The 22,776-nt window shown below is 39.2% G+C and overlaps 2 protein-coding genes across 7 annotated transcripts in view; one reads left to right on the top strand and one right to left on the bottom strand.

Moving 5' to 3' along the window:
- Window positions 1-351: 351 nt before the first annotated feature.
- On the bottom strand, window positions 352-19,381 carry ap1g1 (adaptor related protein complex 1 subunit gamma 1). Of its 2 annotated transcripts, XM_085269550.1 has the most exons (23): window positions 19,232-19,381; window positions 12,075-12,278; window positions 11,851-11,975; window positions 11,471-11,612; window positions 11,192-11,288; window positions 10,147-10,223; window positions 7,924-8,019; window positions 7,085-7,165; window positions 6,900-6,998; window positions 6,765-6,820; window positions 6,558-6,671; window positions 6,316-6,456; window positions 5,836-5,890; window positions 5,605-5,727; window positions 5,320-5,409; window positions 5,097-5,221; window positions 4,664-4,768; window positions 4,368-4,509; window positions 4,012-4,138; window positions 3,501-3,605; window positions 3,166-3,326; window positions 2,152-2,250; window positions 352-2,038 (listed from the first exon to the last, which is right to left on the bottom strand). In XM_085269550.1, exons 2-23 carry the CDS (start codon window positions 12,273-12,275, stop codon window positions 1,937-1,939), a joined length of 2,463 nt encoding a protein of 820 aa, XP_085125676.1. In that variant the 5' UTR covers window positions 12,276-12,278; window positions 19,232-19,381; the 3' UTR covers window positions 352-1,936. The 2 variants fall into 2 exon arrangements, with proteins under 2 accessions (XP_085125676.1, XP_085125683.1); XM_085269557.1 differs by lacking the exon at window positions 3,501-3,605.
- Window positions 19,361-22,776, top strand: part of znf821 (zinc finger protein 821) — a 19,596-nt gene continuing 16,180 nt past the window's right edge. Inside the window, exon 1 of one of the 5 annotated variants that reach the window (XM_085269587.1) lies at window positions 19,361-19,498. In XM_085269587.1, the coding sequence (XP_085125713.1) occupies window positions 19,495-19,498 (4 nt within the window). In that variant the 5' untranslated portion in view covers window positions 19,361-19,494. Of the gene's footprint in view, window positions 19,540-21,669; window positions 22,081-22,776 lie in introns of those variants that run through there. The other 4 variants (XM_085269583.1, XM_085269576.1, XM_085269568.1 and 1 more) reach the window with 4 other exon arrangements.

The raw sequence follows: 22,776 nt of genomic DNA, 5'->3' as shown, positions 1-22,776 counted from the left end.
TGAAGGTTAACAGAAAGAAAGAGCATTGTGAGGTATTAAGGTTACCGTCCCCAACAGCATGGTCAGAATTCTGATTTGGAGAGGACGAGAGCAAAGAAATCATACTCCAATCATCAAACAAACAGTCACCAAAGAAGAACCTGTCCCAGTATGTGATTCAAAGTCACATTTTAATTTTTGTTGACTTAAAAGGGGGCGTTGTAGTGATATTTGTACATTAATAGTTTGCAAAAAACACCTGAAACCTCGATGCCAGCTTAAGAAAAGTTTACATCTATTAGCTGCCATTATCTTTGTTTTTGTTTGTTTAGTCATCATCATCCATCAGGTATTTTAATGGGGGGGGGGGGGGGGGGGGGGGGGAATCTGCCACACTGTAAAGAAACAACCAAGAAGATTAAAATACATATGTGTCAAAACTAGAAAAACATTACTGCTGACATCCTCGTGAGCTCATGAGACTGATTTGGGGGTGACTGATTTTTAACTCGTCATTAGACTAAGCAGTGAAAAGGCTAAATCAAATCAAGTGACATACCCATTCTAATCCACCGGGACCATTTACCCCCTCAGATTGAAAACAGGACCATCACACAAGCAGACTTACAAACAAAGCTCATACAGAACTCAATAAATTCAGGGGCTTTTATCTAGCTAAGTCAGAAAGGCACATCACTTTGATATCAGGCATAAATTAAGTCAAATTACTGCAGAGATAAACAGACTTTCACACAAATAGTGCCAGTAAGATGAGCATCCCCATCAAAGAAGACATGAAAAAAAAGAATTAAGGGGAAATAAAAGCATTCAGTGCATGTAACTACATTCATAACAAGCTTAATTTACATGTATGTGCATGGTGACCACGTTCAACCAGGGTAAATAAATCTGAAATGTAACTCATCTAGACTCGGGACACAGATGCAGGAAGAGTTTAAAAACACAAACTTATTATCAGATCAATTTTTAGGCCTGGATTATATCCACTCTAACGAATGAACACCCTCAGACGAAGCAAAGCAATGAACAGTTGAATGTTTTACGTTGATCTAAAAGCTGCTGCTTTACTACAGATGAGATAAGAGCTGAGTAGGTTCTATGAAATTAGCCACAGGTGATCAAAGTGAGCATCTTGGATCTGTTTGTTCTTAATGTGACAAACTAACGCAGACGATTCCCTATAGAAACATAGGATAAAGAGGCCTACAGTCAGAGTCGGAAAAGACGAAGTCCAGGTGTGATTGTGATCCTAACGATGCTCAAACATGCTTTAAGCAAATTAATGTAATTCAAAATGAATACAACTCTGACAAGTTATATCACTCATGATGTGGCGGATCAAAAACGAGGTTACCCAACAAGTGTGTGACTGCACTGAATAGACCTTTCAAAGCTTTTTTTTTCCTGCTGCCTTTGTAGGATTGAAGGTTCATAGGTAAAACACCCAAATGCAAAGCCAATCATAAGTATCAAGGGAGCAGGGTTTCCACCTGCAAGTCCAAATAAAACTATGGTTACTGCAGTGCTTATTAGTGGGCAACACTTTTCTTCTACAGTGACTAGAGAAGTAAAGTGTACCACAGTGAATGGTGTGCGTGTGTGCTTTTGTGGGTGATGTCGGTGCCGGGCAAAGGGTGTGTGTGAGAGAAACATACTAATCAAAGAGATCAGGAAACCAATTAAGAAAAACGAATAAGAAAAGTTCATTGATTGATATGTTTACCCAATTATTCGTGTGATGTCAATAGTCAATAGGGTCTTCGTAACATCTGCATTTTTCTCCTGTATTCAATGCTTTGCTGCTCCCCATGCAACTTGAGGGCAGCTGTCTGCACTGATGTCACGGGGGGCCGTTGGAAGAAAGGTGGGAGGTGAAAGGAAAATCGTTTTCATAGTTCCCTTGCTTGGGGCTTTTGAGAGCAACAGGAGCAGCTCATCACTGCCAGGACTGAGGGGGGAAGTTATTAACCTCAGCCAGGTCTTGCACAGCCGAGCCTTTGTGGGTGTACGTCAGCTTGATCCTCATTCGTAGTTGTTGCTGAAATTTGGGAGGGGTGGATGGATTTATAAAAAAGGAAACTCCTCATGAGGACAAAAAGAAAAAACAAAAACAAATATGTATTCATTACAATCTGAGAAAAAGAAACTCACCTTCTGTGGGTTGAGTACTCTGATGACCTGTGTGACAGTTCCCTGGTTAAGTGTTGGGACGACATTACTGCTAGGGGAAAGGAGCTGCAGCTGGAATGTCTGACAAACAGAGAGGGGACGGCGAGTTAGATGAAAATTTAATGATACCACAGAAGAATTGGGGTCATAAGAGCAGCTTAAAATACGGACACTAGACAGCAACTGATCGATGGTCACTCGAAGCCACTCATCACCACTTTATCAAATTTATTCATTAGATAAGATGACTGTAAAATATTCCATGGCACATATGCAAGGTGGGTGGTCAACTTACACCCACTAGGCCCCCCCTTTGCAGTATGCGGGCAGAAACCCTGGTTTTATTTAAATCAACATAACCGGATATTACTTTAAGACTACAAAAACAAGAGCGCATAGTGAGACTTCACTTAAATTACACTCATAGGAACGTCAACATTAGAATATAAAAACTGTACATTTCCCCATGAAACTAACAGTATTGTTTTAAAAGCCCATTACTATGGAAAAATACTATTTGAAGAGTTGAGAAGTTTGAAGATAAATCAGGTAAACAAGAGACCACAGGGCAGTTACTAAAGATCCAGTAACAGCAACAGTTACCACAACATAAATATTAATTAAAGTACTAACAGCAATGTGTCATGTGATCTGAAAAAAATAAGCATTCCTGCATTAAATAATAATTAAACACAACTAGTTGAGAGTACTGCGGATAACAGAGAAAAACAGCATACCAAAGACACTGCAAGTCTATTAATAATTAATTCCCACTAGCACTGACTGCTCAGTGTTTCCAGCTTACAGATCCAATATTTACAACATTCATGCAGGTTCAGCCTACAGAACAAGCACATTATTGGCACTGTGAGTTACTGAATAAGCCTAATGTCAGTGGAAACCCATTTACATAATGGAGCTAAATGAAAACGAACACTGTCGTGATTAGGAATTAACTACACTTTCGTCACATAATACCCGTGTTGGGCTGCTCACCTTTGGTACTGCAGCCTGAAAAACAAAATCAGTCATGTCTGCTTCTGTCGAGTTGGATGCGTGGATAGTGATAACCGCGATGTTGGGGTTGGGGTTAGCTCTCTCAAATGTAAAGTCTATTTTCAGGCCATTCTTGTTGTACGCCGTCATAGGAGGGATACCTATACAGAGAGGAGCAGATGATTAAAAAATGTAGATGTTACAGTACTAACGCTTCACAGGTTGGGTAAGTCCAGAAAAAAAAAAAATGACCAAGTGCTGTATTATGTAAGGATTGTGTCATAAAATTGTGTATATGTGGCAGTGGATGGTCAAGGTGAGAAACATACTCTCACCTGCAGCTGCAATGTCATTAAAGAGGGGCGGTGAGGTGAGGCCATCCAAGAGGAAAGCGGGTTGGGAAGAGGGCACTGAGGTTGCAGGAGCAGGGGCTGGACCGCCTGGGAAGGAGGAAGCAACATACGAGGGTTTAAGAGGACATGGACACAGAATGATGATATGCAGAGATTACTGATGTGTCATTTTCAAGGGGTTTAAGGGGGCATTGCAGCATTACTGAGCATGTGTTGTGTTCAGAATTAACATGATTATTATTATTATCCAGTCACACAATCACAGAAAAATCATAACTTTAGAAACATAGCTGGAATAAAAGTGGCAAGTGAGAATGCTGATATACATGGTCCAACATTTTGGGTATCTGCTTTACTTTTCAAGTACTGCTGTAATCACTGCAAGTGCAATTTCTAGTTCATTAAGCAAAAAGTCAAACTCAAGTTTTATAGCAGGCTCTTAAAAAAATAAATAAATAAAAGGTGTAATAAATGTGTAAACAGAGTACTCTACCACTAAGTGAGAGGTCACCCAGTAGATCAAGCAGCTCTCCTCCTGCTGAAGCTGGCTTAGTGGGCACCGTGGTCTGAATTACCGGCACCACATCGTTACCACCCAGCAAGTCTAATAAATCATTAGCCTGTGGAATGGGGACAAGACATTAACATGATAAGTACATGTATACCATTTTTAATGATACTACAAAAATAAAATACTCATCAACAGACTTAAATGAAGCTGGTTCTAAATTCAATAAAAATATGGTTTCTTAAAGAAACTTAAGACAAATAGATCTATCCTGTTAATTGTTCATTTGACTACAGACGTGTGTTTTTCGTGATAATATAAAGGCTGAAAACAGTTCTTACCTGGTTGGTTGGCTGGGTGACGGGTGGTGGATGTTTTGCTTCCACAACAGACGGCTCAGCCTCCCCATTAGTCTGTACAATCTCTGTGGGGCCATTAGAAGCAGTTTTCTCCATAATGGGCATTCGCTCTAAGAGAGCTGGCCTATTGTCAGGGAACAAACAAGGACAAAAGACAGACCAAACTCAACCACTTGAGCTTTTTTTTTTTTCCCTTTTCTTTCCCCGCCCTTAAATCTACTCAGTGCTACAATGTGCCCGTCACAGATATGAGTAATTTCCTAGTAAAGTAGTTTCACCTCATATGGTCGTATTTCTTGAAAAGCGCATTGTACTCCACAGCTCTCTGCTGAAGCTCCACATCGATGCTACTGCCATATATCGAGACCACCTTCTTGATTCGACTGAAACAAAAAGTGAAGGTAGAGCTGGTTATTACACAAACTTTATTTCTTACTTCATTTTATTATTATTTTCAAAACATGGATTGTTTTTCAAACACACTCGAGCTTAAAAAGTGAGACACAAGTGCTTTATGTATTATGACGCTATGTCTTGTTATTTCTTATTACCAATAATAAACACTCATATATTTAGGGCCCACTGAAAACCCCTTCAAACTGTCTCAAAGGAAATGCTGCACTGAATAACACATGTAACCATCTTAAGATCATGTGACAGTAAGTCAAAAGAAAGACTTAGCCACTGTAAGTTTAAAAAGCCATTACTCACTTTACACTAGTGAAGCGAGTAGACAGCTTCATGATAGCTGTAAGGGCGTAACCCCGGGTCACAGGTGTGGACAGGTTGGACACCAGGAGGCCTTCCAGCACGTCCAGAACCTCATCCTCAGTCACCTTTGTTCAAAAAGAAAAGAGGAAAACAGAAAATCTCATGAGCAGGTTATATCATCTTAAATCTTGTTTTTGTATATGCTCTTGAGATGTTTGTGTACCTGGATTGGCTCCTCCTCTTCACACTGCCCAGACACAAGCAGGTCCCCATACTCTCCTATGCACCAGGATGCTACCTGCACTAGAGGTTGCTACACAACACAGAAATAGAAATCACCCTCTCACACTAGTTTGAAATACCAAAGTTTTGTTATGTAATACATTCTATTAATGTATGCTACAAAAAAATTAATAAATAAAAAATATGGAGACATCACAAATCTAAGCATGACCCAAACAAGAAATGCTGCGAGAACTTGCAGGTTGCTACAAACACGGAGACGAACCTGTGAGATGTCATCCAGCAGAGCTTTGTAAAGTCTCTGTACTGTGTAGGCGTGCATCTCCACGCTGTTTGTGATGAGCTGGATGAGGTTAGGAACGGAGTCGTCTCGCACGTAGCTCCCTGCCTGGAAGGATGAGCAGAAACATCAATGAGAAACGCGAACAAACTACTAGTGAACTAAACAACAATCAAAGGACTTTTTAGGGATTAGAGTTTTGTGTATTTTACTTACGGTTGTCAGGACTCTCATAATGGTGTCTATGTGCCATCTTTTTGAAGGAGCATATCTGTAAGATAAACAATACACCCATTAGGCCCAGCAATGGACTAAAAATGTAAATGTATTAAATTCAGAAGAGCGTCGACTGCTAGGAGATAAATGCTGTCAGAGAATAAAGGTGTCAACAAAGTCTGTCAGACGATGGATCACTCATTGTATCATCATACAGCATTTCTGTGCTGGCCATAAAAAGAAAGATATATACTAGATTTTCTAATTCATATAGATACATTTAACTTGTACCAAGTAGTACCAAACCAGAACCTTTCATGCTTAAAGTACAGAAAACACACACAAAAAAAGAGAAAGTGAAACCCAGAAAACTTTAACAACCTTGAACATGACAAGGTCAGCCAGCATGTGTTTTACACTTCAACAAAGTAGCAGTGGCTAAACTTGTAAAGTGTGGTGAAGTCTGTATCAGTGTCATACTTCTCAGCAGCTAGAAACACTCCTGATGCACAGTCTGCTTTGAATTCAGGGTCACAGGAGTCCAGGAAGTAGAGCAGCTCTTTCATCATGCCTCTAATGTTGTTGCCGTTCACAAGCGCAAAGCTCAGTTCCATTGCACGTCTACACAGTAATGAAAAACAGACGAGGGTCAGAAAAAAAAAAAGGCAAAAAACCCCCAAAACAGCATGACATGTTAAGTTATGTGTAGCACCGTGAATCACCTCTTGATGGACACGTCCAGGTCTTTTAAACAATCCACAATGGTGCTCCGATGTCTCTGCACTGCATTGTGGTCCGTTTGTACGGTCTTTAGTAGAGATGTCAATGCCACATATCTGAAGTTGATTAAAGAAATGTCGACAGGTTTTAATCAAACTTTAGATAAAATCGATGGCTTCAAGGTGAAATACTCCAGGCAATTTATTTACCTTATATTTTTGTCATTGTTAAGAAGGAAGCGACCTAATATGTTAATGGCCAAGACCTGTAAGAAAGAAACAAGCATTCAGATGAGTTAAAATTTTCAAAAAGATTCTCATAACCTTTTCCTAAAATGAACTCACCCTCAGTCCACTTTCAGACTTGATGTCCATTATAGTCAGTACAGTCTCGTACAGGATTGCATTGCCTACATTTTTACTCGTCTCTGTGTTTGTAGCAACCTGCAAGTATACAGACCGTGGATTTGTCAGAACAACACTTAATATGTGAGGACTTAAATCTAAGCAATATTTTTTCCAATTCCAACCTGCGCAAGAATGTCATTCATTGCTTCACTGGAGTCGTCATCACCCTTGCCTAAAATTCGCAGTAGTCTCAATATCCGCACCTAAGAAAAAGAAGAAGCAGCAGTCCTGTCAAATGTGATTTACTTTATTGTTACTCACAAGCCGCTCCTTGCTTGCTGCCATTTTCTCTCAACAGCCAATCATTGGCAGCAACTCAATGCATCTGTGGTCAAGACAACCTGCTGAAATTCATACCAAGTGTGAGAATGAGGAAGAAATAACTATAAACCTGCTTGCTGGTGCCAGCCAGGCAGAGTATTTTAGCAACTGCTCTACTCAGATTTCCCCACACAAACTTCCCAAGGATTTACAGAGAAAGATTTTTTTAAAACTGAAAATCCAGTGAGCTACAATTCTCTAGGTAAAAACGTCTTGCTGATACCAGAGTTCAGAGGAGAATGGCCAGACATGTCAGGCAACAGTAATTCAAATAACCACTTGTTTCAGATACCAAGTACACCAATGACCTCTGAATATGTCAAACCTTGAAGCAGATGGGCTACAGAAGCAAGACAAAGACAAACAAAAAAACAAAAACAAAAACAAACACAAAAAAAAAAAACACCAGGGGAGGGAATCCTAACAGGATTCCCTCATTTTTGCTGGCCACGCCCGTCCCTTTATGACCACACTCACGTTGTTGAATATGTCCAATGAAGAATTAAGACAGTTCTGAAGTCAAAAGAGCTCCAACCTGATACTAGCCAGGTGTACCTAATAAAGAGTGCAGTGAGTCTAAATTCTAATGATGGTTAACTGTTGTACCGGGTAATTGTATAATGAAAAAAGTGAGATTTACCTGCAGGAAAGGGTCACTTATGCCTGACACATCATGCTCAGGAGAGTATCCAGACATTATTAGGTTCTTCAGGATTCTCACCAACTGTGGAACAAGCTACAAAAAACAAAAACGAGAAGAGGTGTCACAATATTTTGTTAAACTCTCTGAAATATGATTCTTTCAATCATTAATGTGTGTAACACTACTATTAATGTTTGAAGTTAACGATTTCTCAGTTAAAGCAGCAAGTTCTTATGCAATGCAAAAGGGGTTGGGATTCTTGTTTATTGATGCAGAGCAATATGGTTAAAACGTGTGTGACTAATTGAGATTGTGAAATCAAAAACTTGACTGTACAAATGTATTGGGTTAGAACATCTGGCTTCGAGAGAAAAAGAAACTCTGCATACACACTGCTATGATTTTGAGCATGGCTAAGCAAAGAGTAGTAGCACTAGTTTAAATTAATTCTAACATAAAGTGCATTAAAGCAGGAAACTTCCCATCACATTAATATCATCTATCCTACATAGTTTCAGTTTTTCAGGGCTTTAAAAACAAACAAAAAACAACTGGCCATCAAAGCATGACAGTTTGGGAAATAGTTTGGCATCTTACACAGCACTAAATCAGAAAACTGGGTACCATTTTCAACCATGCCTATTAGTGTAATAGGGATGGGATACATTTACTTTTGTGTTTCACTGGAGGGAAGCCAGAACTTAAATTGATGTGCAGGAAGAACTAAAATTTGTGCAAGAGGCAAAAAACTGCTTCACAGGGAAACTCGAAATTAGCACTACACGGGCAGCTTACAACACCAACTGTACAGTGATAGCCAAAACCAACAGAGGCGGTTAAGCCAACTTCAAGTCGGCAGACAGCAAAGTTAACTAGCAGTAGCTGGCTCTCCTGACTTGGTGTTCTTAGTAAGGTGAAGAGCATAAGAACTGAGGGCTGACTGTGATGACAGTTTGGTATCACTGATCTGCCGTGAATAAAGGTATCTTCAGCCAGGACATGTGGCGGTGTGATATCCCATACTTTGTGTGTTTTACCTCATTCGTATCCTTTAAGGAACAGAAGTTATATAGACAAAAAATTGTTTAGCAGTACAGTGCATGCAAGCCCAGTTGTTGTATATTCTTAAAAATTAAGGTGAGAAGCTTGCAGCATGTAAATAACAGTTAACAGTTCTGAGATGACAGAAGAACTTTTTGCTTTCCAATTTTATTTTCATGCTGCTTTCCAGGCCATTTCACTTGACAAGATCTTTTTTTGCAGAAGGTACGACAAGAAAAAAGCAAATCCAAATCAGAGTAGGATATTAAAAGGAAATTTTAAATAGAAGACTGAGTTTGTCCTTAACATGACATCCCAGTGCAACTTTTGCCAAACTCTTTCTCAAAAGTCAAAAATAGCTAAGAAAGTTACTGATGTCACAAAATAAGCTTCCAAGCCTTTTCACAGTGATATTTAGTGAAAACATTGTTCACTGGTGACAACACCCGTGGCAATTACGTGGAAACACACCAACCTGACTGCCTCTAAATAGACACTGATCAAATGAGTGGCTTATTTGGAAAAAAAATTCAAAAACATTCAAAACAATAGTGAGAAATGTATCTGACAAATGGACCAAGAACTCTTTATAAGATTCAAAAACACCGACAGTAATGATCACCGTACAAGTTAAAGAAATTAAAAGATTTCTAAATTAAAACACAACATGACATTACTGAACACAAATCTGATTACATTTGAGGTGACTGTGAGGAGTGATTACTATTTACAGCATGCACCAGCTATGAGATCAGAATGTACTCTTACCTTCTCATTCTAACACAATGCAGGAATTGTAACAAAGACAAATGACAGAAAAAATATGAGGTAGATGTTAGGGAGGGGAAAACTGGAAATCATTCACTTTCAGAGAGCTTAAAAATAATGTTCAGATCATGAGCATGAGGAGTGAGGTCTCTGGCATAGTTTTGTTACACCTAGAGAGGGAAAGGTACAGTTGGTAGCAGTTGAAATACAAGAGGAAAAGACAGTGGTAGGAGATAAAAAGACTAAGACATACTCTGAATGTCGAGGAAACCTCTCAAACAGTTAAAATGCTTATCTAGCTTAGCTACAACAAAAGAAAAAGTGTAGGCAAAGGAAGAATGAAATGTGACGTAGGCCTTAAGACAAGTGCATAAGTAACTTCTTTAAGGTCCTTTAAAAAATAATCTGTACCTTTCTGAAGTGGGCCAGCATGTCAGGACTTCTTTCACACATCTCAGTGAGGAGGACAACTGATGTATGGAGAACACCTGGGGGACCAAACGATGACAGGATGACACCACTTTCAAGGAAAATGCTAGCGTGAGTTGTTTTGCTCTATGAATCACCCATTTGTTACTACAAAAAACAAAACAAATCAGTATTTAAACACTTTGATGGACAGTGAGCAGTCACACAGAGACTCAAGTCAGAAAAATATGCCATATATGGTAACTGTAACAGGTGACAGCACCATGCCTCTGACTTGAATATATCCAACAGGCTAATCATTCCCTTGTGACCTTATATTATTGCTACAAGGCTGAAAACTAATCTTAAGGACATCAGTGGAAAGCAGTGGCAGCTGTGTTTTCAAGCCACACAGTTGTAAATATGTCACATTATAAAAATAAATGTTGAAAGTTAGAAACTTGGTCACATTATCGATTTGACTGGGTGCTGGCAACATTCAGACACATGGTCTGTTAACGATATGCATGATTGTGGTTGCATAGGAAAGTCCACAGTACCAATACCTGACATTGCTTTGTGTATGTAGAAATCTATCTTGCAATACAGAGCAGTAACTTATAAAATAAAAATACAACTGCATAATGAGAAGCAAACATTACTGCACTGCCACAAAATGTTAAGAACAACTTATTTTATCTGTCCTCGGGATTCCCATACACTTGTTTGCCATACACCTACGGGTCATTTTTGACCCGAGGACAACACAAGGGTTAGAAAAACAACAACAACAACAAAAAAAGCCAAAACAACTTTTCCTTTGATATATCCTCTGTATGCTATAACACACAAGCCCCTGGAGTATCTGACAGACTCATTAATTCCACCACCCTCTGCAAAGGACGACAGAGAAAGGGCATCAGCTGCCCAGCTGTTATGAACAGACCAATATGAGTGGCAGGAAAGAGGACACACTCCGTTTTTGTGCAGGACAACCGCATTTCCCCATGAGCCAGCAACTGCATCCCGACAAACCATTTACACTTACCGTGGTTCTTCTCGCTCAGCAGGTTTTTTGTTGCTGGAAGGAACATTTCCATGAGTTCTGGGACCTTCCTGATGACATGTACGGCGCACAATGCCGCCTGTAGACAAATATACAAATATTTAAATAAGATATGCTGAAGCCGTTCACACAATCTCTCCTTTTTTTTTTAAGTGTTGGGTGTGGTGTTAAGTGCTCAGCACACATACCTACCTTTCACCCCCAACACATTATTAAAGTAGTAGTAGTAGATAATTAAAACATGACAAGAGTAAAGCTCACCTTTTTCCTTAAGTAGGAGTTGGACGTTTTAAGCAGCTTCTCGACCTCTCCTGCCAGGTCACGACACATTTCTGAAGAACCCATGCAGCCTAAAGTACACAACGCCAGGCCCTGGACATACTGTGTGCTGTGATTCAAATCACTGGTGTGGGAGAAGAGAGTCAAATAAGTCACGGAAACAAAGAGTCACTTTATATGCTATACCAGAGAGGAGCATATGAATACTTCACAATCTTATGAAGACTATGAAGAAGTCGATGAAGAAGGTTTTCAACTGTGTTCAGGGGACCATAAACTCATATTTTAAGTACTGGACTAAAAATTTTTTTTTTTTTTTAATTTAAGTGCGCGTGTCTTAACCCAGTGTAGCCTCCACTTACTTCTTAATGCAATTTGTCATTAGGAGATGGACATCCTGCCTCTCGTCCAAAAGCAGCATAGCTCCCAAATAACCTATTCGTTTGTCAGTGAACTTCTGGGATGCAATCAGCTTCAGACACTCCAACTAAAAGGAAAAAAACCGCATCATCAAACTATTCAGAGGTGCAAACTTAAAACTCCTTTGTATACATACTGCCCCCCCCCCCAACATAACCAAACATACCTGTCCAAAGTGCGCTGGGTAGCCCAACATGTGCATATAAAGCAACTTTGCGACATTTCTGCAACGGTACGTATTGTCTTCCTCTCTAAAGGACGAGCGGATAGCAGCACACTCTTTCTGGATCATCTCACGCTCCTCTGCCTGGGTCCGTGCTGTCCGGATAGTCCGGATCAGCTCCCGCAGTCTGATCGGAGCTGGCATTCTCTGGAAAACACAAAGAAAGGAAACCAGTTGGCATCAGGACAGACTTCACTAATGGAGAAAAGCTACAATTCTGAAATTTAAGACAAATATAGAACTCTCCAGTCTGCAGCATGGTATGTCACTTTTTTTACCTAAAATATGACAACGTATACTAGAAACCAAGAAAGGGTTTTAGCTGCTGTGCATGTAGGCAGAAATGTAGGTTTTACAGGTACCAATCAACAGTCTAGACTTCACTTCCTAAAATGTTCGCTGAAACTACAATCATAAATTTTACTTGGGTAGCAAGAATAACAAAAGGATTTTATGTTTTTAGGAATAAAAAGTATTTGTCAGTTTTCCAGTAAAACAGACTAATTAAAAAAAATCCATGTTGTGTAAGATTTGACTTTAGGTGGAAACTGTCTCTTTTGTTTAGATCTTTTAAAAAAAATAAAAGTGCAAAGGCAAAGAAGAAATGGTGAAATTCAATCCTTGCACACAGAAGCTTCTAAGCAAACACAAGCTACAGAAAGATGTTTAAATATTTATGAAGGCACATGCTTGCTTGAAAATCAACTTTTATGTGTTTGCATCTACCAATTACCCGAAACTACACTTTACCAAAACAGATCCAAGAGCTACAAAGATGAAAACATGAATTGCAAACTGCATGTTAAATGAACTCTTCGATGAGGCAAATCTAGCACTAATATGAATATTACAAGAAAGCTGTGAGCCAATGCAACAAACCTCGGGGAAGCTTTTGCCATCCTCTAGAGGAAACTCACCCGGATATTATCCATACTTTATCAAGTCTACTTTCATTTTATACAAGCACAGAACACCGTTTCGTTGGCAGGGTCTGAGATTTTTTTAACATGTTAGGAGAGAGCTATTCCGGTCTGTACCAGTGAGTAAATTATCTTAAATGACCGGGGTTTAATGATTATTACAGCACAGAGACTGAGAGCAAAGTCAGTTAAATTTATTTAATATGCAGCCCAGCAAATGTCAGGTTGTTGGAGCAGACGGGAGGCTTGCAAAATATGCTCAGCCAAATTGAATTTAACACAATAACATTTTAGAGAATATTTAAGTTAAAAACCAAGTTTTTAACTAGGTTTATTCAGGTAATTTAACTAATGACCACACATTTCTAACATCCACCTTAATTTTAACTGTCAAATAAACTGGAAAGTTATTAATTGTGGTGTTTTACTGAGCAATAGGTACATTTTGTCTCCCATCTAATGGAAAGCTTTTATGTAGTAGGATGCAGGACATAATTAAGCTGCTACTGCAACAGAAATTATGGTAATTACTTGATGAGCAAAGCCATAACTCTATCCAACTCCAGCTATGCAGTGCTGAAGTGGGAACATAATGCACTCTGACATATGAACCAGAGCAAAGAGCTGATGGCCTAGCAGATCCACAACATTTTTCAGGAACAATCTCACGTATTGGTTGTGTTGCACACAAACAGTGACTTCGCCACAGTTCCATACAATTTATACCAGCACTGAGGGCATGAGTAATGCAATATTCCACATACAATACGTGTTGCCAGAGGCATGCACTGAGGCACCACTCCTGTTTTTCAGACATAACCTTCACATCAGCACTGGTTCAGGAGAAGTTGTCAAAATCTGGAAAAAAGAAATCTGAGTTTTTCCTTCTTTTGCTCCAAAGTTTTTTTCAAGACAAACTCATTTTCCTCACGGTCTCTTTGAAAGCCTCATTCAAACTGATACAACATTTCCCTCAGTATAATCTGTAAACAAACTTCTGTACAGATACAATATTATACTAAAAAAAACAAACAAACAAACAAACAAAAAACCCACATGATCGTAAATTCGTGTTTTCAACCCTGAAGCTACAGAAACAGAGGTGCATGACCGGCCAAAACACAAAAGGACGGTTCGCGCCAGCAGATGACGTCACTTTTGGTGTGCACCGCTGTTGCAGAAGGTGAGAACAGCAAGTTTAATGAGCCTGTCAGTCCTCTAAATGTGCGACTGCATCGATTAGTGCTTTATAAAATAATGTCTACGACCTTAACCGAGTAGCATACAGTAAAAAGATGGTTAGAAGTCACAGGCTTTCCTTGGTTTTATTGTCTAGAATAGATCAGCGATTCCCAAAGTGTGGACCAGGGACTGCTGCTAGGCTGTGAAGGCACTGCAGGTGGACTGCAGTATAAGTAAGTGAATTAATTTAAGTTGCACTTAAGTTTGTGTCCAAGTGGTAGGTTTGTCACACATTGGCCTGCATATGACTGGTTAGCATTACCAATTTACAGCCAACACCCTTTCGCTTGTTTTTGAAGATTTGAGATCGGCTGGTTTTTAAGTGGGCCACAGCACTCTTGACTTTGGAAATAGCCGATCTTGATAAGCACAAGGATTTTAATAACATTCACAAAACAAAAATGATTATATTTTTGTTTCATAAACAATCTCATACTAGCAGGAAAAAAAGAAGTTTTATAAAACAGTGACACACAGTAATTTAACATATTTTTTTATTCATTTTGTAGTCAAGAGAGAATTTATCCCTCAGAGGCAATTACTGCTGTCACGATAAATATTTGCTTTTGAGTTTTTGACTTTTGTCCTCCTCAAACATCTTAATGAACCATAAGTGACACTGTATGAAACAAGAAAAACAGATCAACCGTGTGGCTCTATTAAATCATTACACGAACACATAATGAAATCAAGCCTCTGATTTATCCACAACAGCTCTGTTATGTCTTATGGAAATCATATGTTGTCAGTGTAACAAGAAATGTACAATCTCTGACTGTTTAGAACAGGCTTTTATGTAACCAAATACAAACTTTACATCTGTCTACAATATACCTGATTACATTGGCCAGTATTCAGCAGAAGCTAGATTTTTTTCATCTGAATGAATAAAGAGGGGCGGAAAAAACTCCTTAACATTTCGTTATTAACGCTAACACTTGTGGGATCAAAGGAAATCCTCTGAAATTATGCCAGTCTGAAGGAAATAAGGACGGACACACACACACACACACACACACACACACACACACACACACACGAGGAATGAGAACATCCTTTGCTGAGTAAGGTGGTGGCTTGTGGACAATCTAAGAATTCACTTTGATCAAAGAAGAATAGGAAGGGTGGTCAGGCAAGGCCACACTTTAATAAAGCCAGAGACTTACTGTTCATCTTAACACCGTTTAAATTACCTGCACTGAATGGACCCAGTGTTGGGCTCCATTAATCATGGCTCCCCGACTCTTGCTGTGCTCATAATCAAATGTGTACACATTAAAGAACGTAAATCCAGCCACTGCTGAGAGCTGATTAAATTACAGTTTCACATTCTTGCAGTTGCAAAACAGCAGCACATTCTTCTACAAACAAAATATCAATTTTAATTGCAAATTACTGACATTGCCTTCAGATGAACAGTGTAGTTTGCCTTCTCATACACAGATGAATGTGAAACTGCGGTGGGGAAGCAAGCTTGTTCAACACTTGTCGAGCGACAGCTTTTAGTTCACTTTATTGTTCCTCACTACAAAGACCAAATTTTGTAAAATTGTTTCTGTTCTTATCAAAGGTTTTTGGCCTTAAATGAGTTTCGGGAGGCTTAATTCACTAAACAACACTTTGTTTTTTCCTTTACCAAATAACCAGAAATAACAAGAAAATGGAGCAACTTCTATTTTGTAAGGCAACAACCCCTCAAAGGCCCATTTCGAGCTAGGATAAACCCTGATAATATTTATATACAAGAAGAACAGCTGTTATACTGCATCCAGATTGCTTTGGACATTTTTACACTCCTCAGACCATATAAAAGCCTAACACTATGAGTTATCGCATGCATCTGCTGACATGTTTTGCATACACTGAAACATTCATAGAAGAGCTAACCCAAATCTGTTTTCAAAGAGCCTGACAACCAGCAACAGGTTAAAAAGCACGTAACACTTCCCATTTACCACAGGAAGCAGTCACCCTGTCGAGACACAAAGAACCACTTTTTTTTTTTTTGTGGTTTTTAGATTATATTCCTAAATGCCAAAAGCACTGTATGGGTAGAAATAGAAAGCATGATGTAACATCCATTTATGCTGTCTTTTTTCCCTTTTTTAAAGAACTGCACATTTAAAGTAGACAAAAAGGTCAGACAGCTCCAAAAAGAACCATATACAGAGCTGTGACTGGCAAACTTTGGCAGACTGCATAGGGTTTTTGTTTTTTTTCTTCCTCTCACCACACCATTCAGCTAGACATCAAGACGTTCTAAATTAAATAATACCAACACAGACTATTCTACTGCTTCTTTTATAACCAACTATAGATGCTCGGCTTTACAGAGCTACAAATAACTAAACACTGAAGTTCAAACGTGAGTATCAGCTTTGACATGGATTACATTTACACCTTGGTTCCTATGTGCACATTCAAATGTTGAGTACCGTACTTGTGTATGGGGAAGAAGCACTCGTAATAGTCAAAATATTCTGTCGGGTGTTTTACATGTACTCACTCCAGACCTTTATGGTTTTCCAGATTTTGTTTTCCTCTCTTAGCAAACATGCAGAGATCAGACAGATCAAAAAGCCTGCCGATTTCTACATCTATGTGCAACTGCAAATAGTCATTTTACTGTTGCAGCTACCACGCCTTTCTTCTACCACTTAAAAAATCTTAACCTGCTGAAGACAACACTGAAAATAGAGAAATTGCTTTTTTTTGACTGAGGATCAAAAGAGCCATCAAAGAGCCAATAATGAGATCAACTTTAAGTTCAGAGACTCTGAAGGTACACAGGAGATCTACAAAGGTCTGTGTGTGCCTTCACCATCAGTTGGAGTCAGTTAAGCTAAGCACTTCTTAATTTAGCTTTGTCAGCCTGCAAATTGACAAAGCCTGCTGGAAACTAGCCCTGCTTAGAACGGGTCTTTGGTAAGCTTTTCCTGCTCAAAACTAATCAGAGGCAAAATGTGCAACAACCCCAATGCTAAAATGAGGAGGAAAAAAGACAAAATAACAAATGGCATTTACAGTACCTTATTTATCACTAAGTTTGTGCGGCTATTTACTTAGGGTAAAACCATAAAGACTAATCAGTTTCTGTCCAAACAAGATACAGAGACAGTGCTAACTCACTCAGTACTTAGGTTGGCCAAATGACATTGATGTGGAGTCAAAATGAATCCTAAACTGGAAACCAAACCAAAAGATCTTAAATAGCCCTGAGGCAAAGCCTGGAGCTATCTGATTTCACATTGTGTGGGGCACTGATATGCAGACACAGTGATCATGTTAAGTTGTTTCAGTGCTGTGTGATTAATGCACGCTAACCCTGCTTATAATGCACCTGCTCGAGTACATTTTATGCATGGCATCACTGCCATTAGAGGTAAAGGTTAAATGTTTTTAATTAAGGTCATAACTGCATGTTTCAAGCACAACATTATGCGCCGTTCTATAATAATGCATCCTGGCTATTCCTTTGCTACAACTAAATATGACTTTTTATCATTAACTCTCACCTAACTACAGCTAATAACAATAATAATAATCTACCCCATATAACAGACAATACATGTGAACAGAAAAGGTAATGCAGGACAACATACTGCATATTTAGTTTTATAAAGTGAAGCCAGTAGGAACTGAATATGGCTGGAATCTACAGTACTGCGTGTGACTTGACTGTGAGGAAAGTAAAATTATACATTTAACAGGTTGATTTTCATTAGGCCTTCAAACGTATCAGTACAGTTGGTCCGGAATCCCTCGAAAGCCCACGTCAAGCATACAGATAAAGTAAACTGCGCGTCAAAGGCGTTGCAATACACTTGGCTTGTAGTTTATCAAGACTGGTTTTGTGTGTCGGTGCCACAAACAGTGGACCTGAAGAGCTTACTTCGACCTAAGCTTGTGGAGGCGTAATTTACAGCTCCTGTCAAAACCCGTAGAGAAATCACCCATACTGTACGTCACCTCATTTGCTCACTTCCTACTTGCACCTGACTTCCTTAACACTTACATGTAAAGTGATCCTGGAAAATGAATTAAACTCGGACGTTGATAACGCAGTTATAAAAACAAAAAAGCGCGTGTCTAGGTATTTCCTTCTCATTTAACAGCTTGTCAACACTAATTAACCATCTCACGAAACTGGACAAAAACCCAAGTCCACGTCCTCAGAACACCAAGCTAGCTATCGTTAGCTTCCTTGGTATTTCAATTAAACGCTAACTTATGGATTAAACGCTTACAGTTGGTTACATATTAGGAAAGTCTAACTGTATTAATAACCACGCCGTGAAGTGTCACATGTTTAATATGACTTAGAAAACGCAAATCACACCTCTGAAGAGCCAGCTAACAACTAGCTAATTTAGTAGCATCTTAAAAGGGCAAGATATCATGATGACACTACAGGAGTAGCTTCATCTTAGCTGGCGCTGTATTACATTAAAGTTTACATCATCAGCTGTATACAATCAGAGGCAGGCCATTACACCTGGCTCTGATCGCCGATTGATCAGGACATAATGCAGTTTAGGCCTTCTTGAGGCATTTGGATTATCAAGCTAACGTAGCCACCTGACCATTAGCTTGCTTCTTCATTACCTTAACCGAATACTCTCTGAATTAAATGCAACTTGTGCCCGCTAGTTAGAAAGACAGGAAATAATACATTGTCACTGCGCGTTGCCTTGATGACTTTGATTTAGTGGACACAGCATACTGCTGAGCTACACATCCCTAGTGCAGCAAGACTATAACTATGCTAAACATGCTAGCTAACTTAGCACAGCCCCGGTGCACTAAGGGCTGCGACTTCCTATGCAGCGCCACAGTGACAGTTGTCAACGTAAATACAGTCAAACCGCGGACAACTACTCACAGGCAAAGCCATTTCCCCAAATTTATGCCGACATATTGTTGCTAGGATGTACTTACTAGCCGTAATGATGCCAGAAAATGACTGGAATCGTCTCTATTAGCAATGGAGGGAGGAACACACTAGACATGCAAAATGGTGGCTACTCCAGCCTCAGCACATCTACCGCAGGCGGAGGGTTACACTGACAGATCGCAAGGGGTTCGCGAAAGAAGAGCTCATGTTTATCATCAGCGTACAGTAACGTTAGCTGTACGGGAGGACTTAATCACAGTCTGTGCCCCTTACTCGAGACTCCTGCCTCATATGTTCACTGGACAACATGGGTAATAGTTGAATTATGTCTTCATTATGATGGGAGATGTAGGTAGGTGACTGTACTCAACCCTTTCTTATCATTTACTAATTGCTGTGTGGCTTGTTCGCTTCCATCGTTCTCACAGTAACTATAATGGGCTAACGTTAGGCTTGTTATCATTAGCCAGCTAGCTGATGTTATCCCGTTGTACTCATTGACTGGATATCTAAATAACAGTGCATAACGTGACGTGCCGTTTGCGTCTGAATGTGTGTCATCTGCCACTTGCCTCACAAAGGCGATTTCATGACCTGACGAGATTATTTTGTTGAGATGGCATATTTTTGCTCGAGCGTGCGGAAGAGTACATTTTCACCCGGTCAATGTGGTGCTGCGGTCAGTTTACTCGTGGCAGTCAGTGATGACGACTACATGCAATGTTATGACATTGACAGTCCAACGGTTTGTAGCGACATCTAGTGTTGACTGTAGGATATGCAGTTAGAAAGAGAGTTGAAAATGAAATTACAAGTGTCATGATCAATTGTAGCACTACTTTTTCTTCCTATTATGGCTAAAGGGAGCACAAAGGTATCACAAACTGTGCGAGAGGCTCAGAAATAGTAAGGCTTTTGTAACAGAAAAATACTCTCAGCTTTGTCAGTGTCCAATCAGTGGAGGCATCTCTGTGCATTTTAGAATAAAAAATATATGCATAATAAAAAGTAAATGTTCATGTATTTTTTTTAATTATTTGAAATAGCACTGTCGCCTCACAGCAAGAAGCTTCTTGGTTTAAATTCAGTCTGAGGCCTTTCTGGATGTTCTTTCCACATCTGTATGGTGGGTTCACTCTCCGAAAACTCTTAACTTCCTCCCACAGGTCAAAGACATGCATGGGGTTAGATTAACTGGTGATCCTAAATTAGCTTCAAGTGTGAATATGAGTTTGAATAGTTGTCTCTATGGGTTAGCCCTGCAATAGATTGGCAGCTTGTCCATGGTATACCCTGACTCTGACTGGGATAGGCTACAACTGCCCCCCCCCCCCCCCCCCCACACACACACACACACACACACACACTTCACTCAAGGAAAGTGAAGGACTGGATGATCATTTTATTTAGCCTATAAAAGTACCTCTATCCTATAGGTTTATCTATACACTTTAGTGGTAATCTTAAAAATATATCCCTGTTAATCGAAAAATGCCAAATTGAATGTATTTTTTTATGTGTGTATTTATTGTAAAAATTCTCCTATGAGGCCCTAGCACACTCCCTGGACTGCCGCTCTCACATAATTTCATTGTGTAAAACAAAAGACTTATATTGTATAATGTAAGTTACAGAAATACTGAGTGTATATCTGTACTAAACAGAACTGAGTCGTTGCAGTTTTCAGTTTAGTTTTTTGTTTGTTGTAAATCTAAAGATGTGCTATTTATTTGTTGCATACTGTACTTTTCTTTTTTAAATTTGGTTGTCCAGAATCACTCTAGAAGGCTTCTGTATGTTGTCAGTTTCTTCATTTGGCCATACAGCAGGAAAAAAAGTTTACTTTGTCACTGTGACAGGATGCAGCATCCCGTTGTATGTTGTGTTTGTACTCTTTGTCTAATGGCAACATGAACTCAAAAGTGTAACTGACTTATCAAATGTGTAAGTGCAAAATAATTGCTTGAACATTAATTTCCCCTTTCTATTTAATAACAATATTCATAATACAAGAATATGATTAGAACAATAATTTAACCTAAGAATATGATTTGACACATTAATCCTTCAAGGTCCTTTCAGATTATGGGTTTGTTTTTATGTTTTATTTATCTATCTATTTATTCATTTATTTTCGGTAGATTTCAGATGCGTGGGTGAGTTCTTATGATAGTGTTTATTGGGGATGTGATGTGCTGAGTAGTCCTTGGATGGATATTTATTAGTTATTAGTTGAGGTGTCATTGTCAGGTTATAGTTACAGAGCTTATGAAGTTAAATAGGAATCATTGCTTCGTCAAAACCGCCCACAGAAATTTACTTACTTTAAATTGATATTTGAACATGGTCGGGTTTTTTTCTCCCACACGACCTGAATGCAGCATAGTATCTTTCACTTGAACTCCCCTGCGTCCCTACACATCCCACAATGCTGTTCGACGTTAGCTTCATTCCTTTTACGTTTAGATATCAGCTGAGCTCGTGCTGCGCTGCAGTTGTGCGCGGGTGCCAGCGGATCGGGATCGGAGCAGCTCGGAGCTGCTCGGAGTCTCTCTGTCCGGGCTTGGACATCGTCTTAACCCGATAATCGGCTGAAGAAGGGGCTTTTAAAAAAGACAACAACAAAAAAGACCGCAAGAATGTGACTCTTAAATGTGCCCGTTTTTTTTATTTTTTAATCTCCGAAAACGACCCAGTTTCTGATCTAAACGATTTGATTTTTTTATATTATTATTTTCTTCATCATCTGCTCCCTCTGAACATACTTGGACCGTCCGGGGTTAGGATATTCTTTTTTTCTTTTCTTTTTTTCAATTTTTCCAACCGGTTTGGGCAGTAATATGTCCAGGCGAAAACAGACCAACCCCTTCAAAGTTAACTGTAGGTATTTCAGGTATTGTCTCTCTTACTATTTCACGAGTTTTATTGATGACACTTGCGCTATCCGTGTATACTTGGGTCGGTTGACATGATCACGCTGCGAGGCAAGCATTGTGAGTTTTCTCTCTCTCCGTGTGTGTGTTTGTTTGTTTGTTTTATCTATATTTGTAGGATATAAACATCGTAACTAATGATATTTGTGTTGCCAGACAGCTTTTAAAGAACCAGGAATTAGGCAAAAGGCAGTTTGGGGTTCAAAAGTTGTTTTTTGTTTTTATTTATTTATTTTTTGAGGTAGAGGTAGGTTAGGGTTAGCACTTTAATTGTGATGGTTAATGTGAGGGTAAGGGGTTAGGGAGTATTTTAACTCTATGAAGATTGTCCAAAAAGATATGCATGTGTATCATAGTTTAAAAATGCAGTCCCAGGACACCTACTGTTGCAGGAACTACCACAGAATTAGTTTTGAGTATTTTGGCAGGTGCTTTTGTGCATGCATTGAGTTTTGGGTTTGTTTGTTTTTTCATGGGTGGAAGTTGGATTTTGTGAGGTGGCTGTAAGTGTGATTGGTCCACATAGAGCCAATGCAAAGAGTGGTAACTTCCTTATCAGAATTCTTTGATTATTTGATAAACAAACATGTATTTTAAGTTTGAGTAAATCAACCCCCATTTACCAAGACTACTGGGTTTTTTTGGGGTTTTTTAAA

Source organism: Mchenga conophoros, linkage group LG1, assembly GCF_057382185.1.
Source record: "Mchenga conophoros isolate Kocher_MC1m ecotype Shallow Benthic linkage group LG1, M_conophoros_male_GT1.1, whole genome shotgun sequence".
Taxonomy (NCBI): domain Eukaryota; kingdom Metazoa; phylum Chordata; class Actinopteri; order Cichliformes; family Cichlidae; genus Mchenga; species Mchenga conophoros.
This window is presented reverse-complemented; position numbering and strand designations above follow the sequence as displayed.

Coding starts and splice junctions, on each gene's coding strand:
- ap1g1 (XM_085269550.1), bottom strand. CDS start 12,275: ATGCCAGCTCCGATCAGACTGCGGGAGCTGATCCGGACTATCCGGACA. Junction 3,606..4,011: donor GGGTGACCTCTCACTTAGTG/GTAGAGTACTCT, acceptor CCTCCTTCCCAG/GCGGTCCAGCCCCTGCTCCT. Junction 3,327..3,500: donor TAATGACATTGCAGCTGCAG/GTGAGAGTATGT, acceptor CTCTCTGTATAG/GTATCCCTCCTATGACGGCG.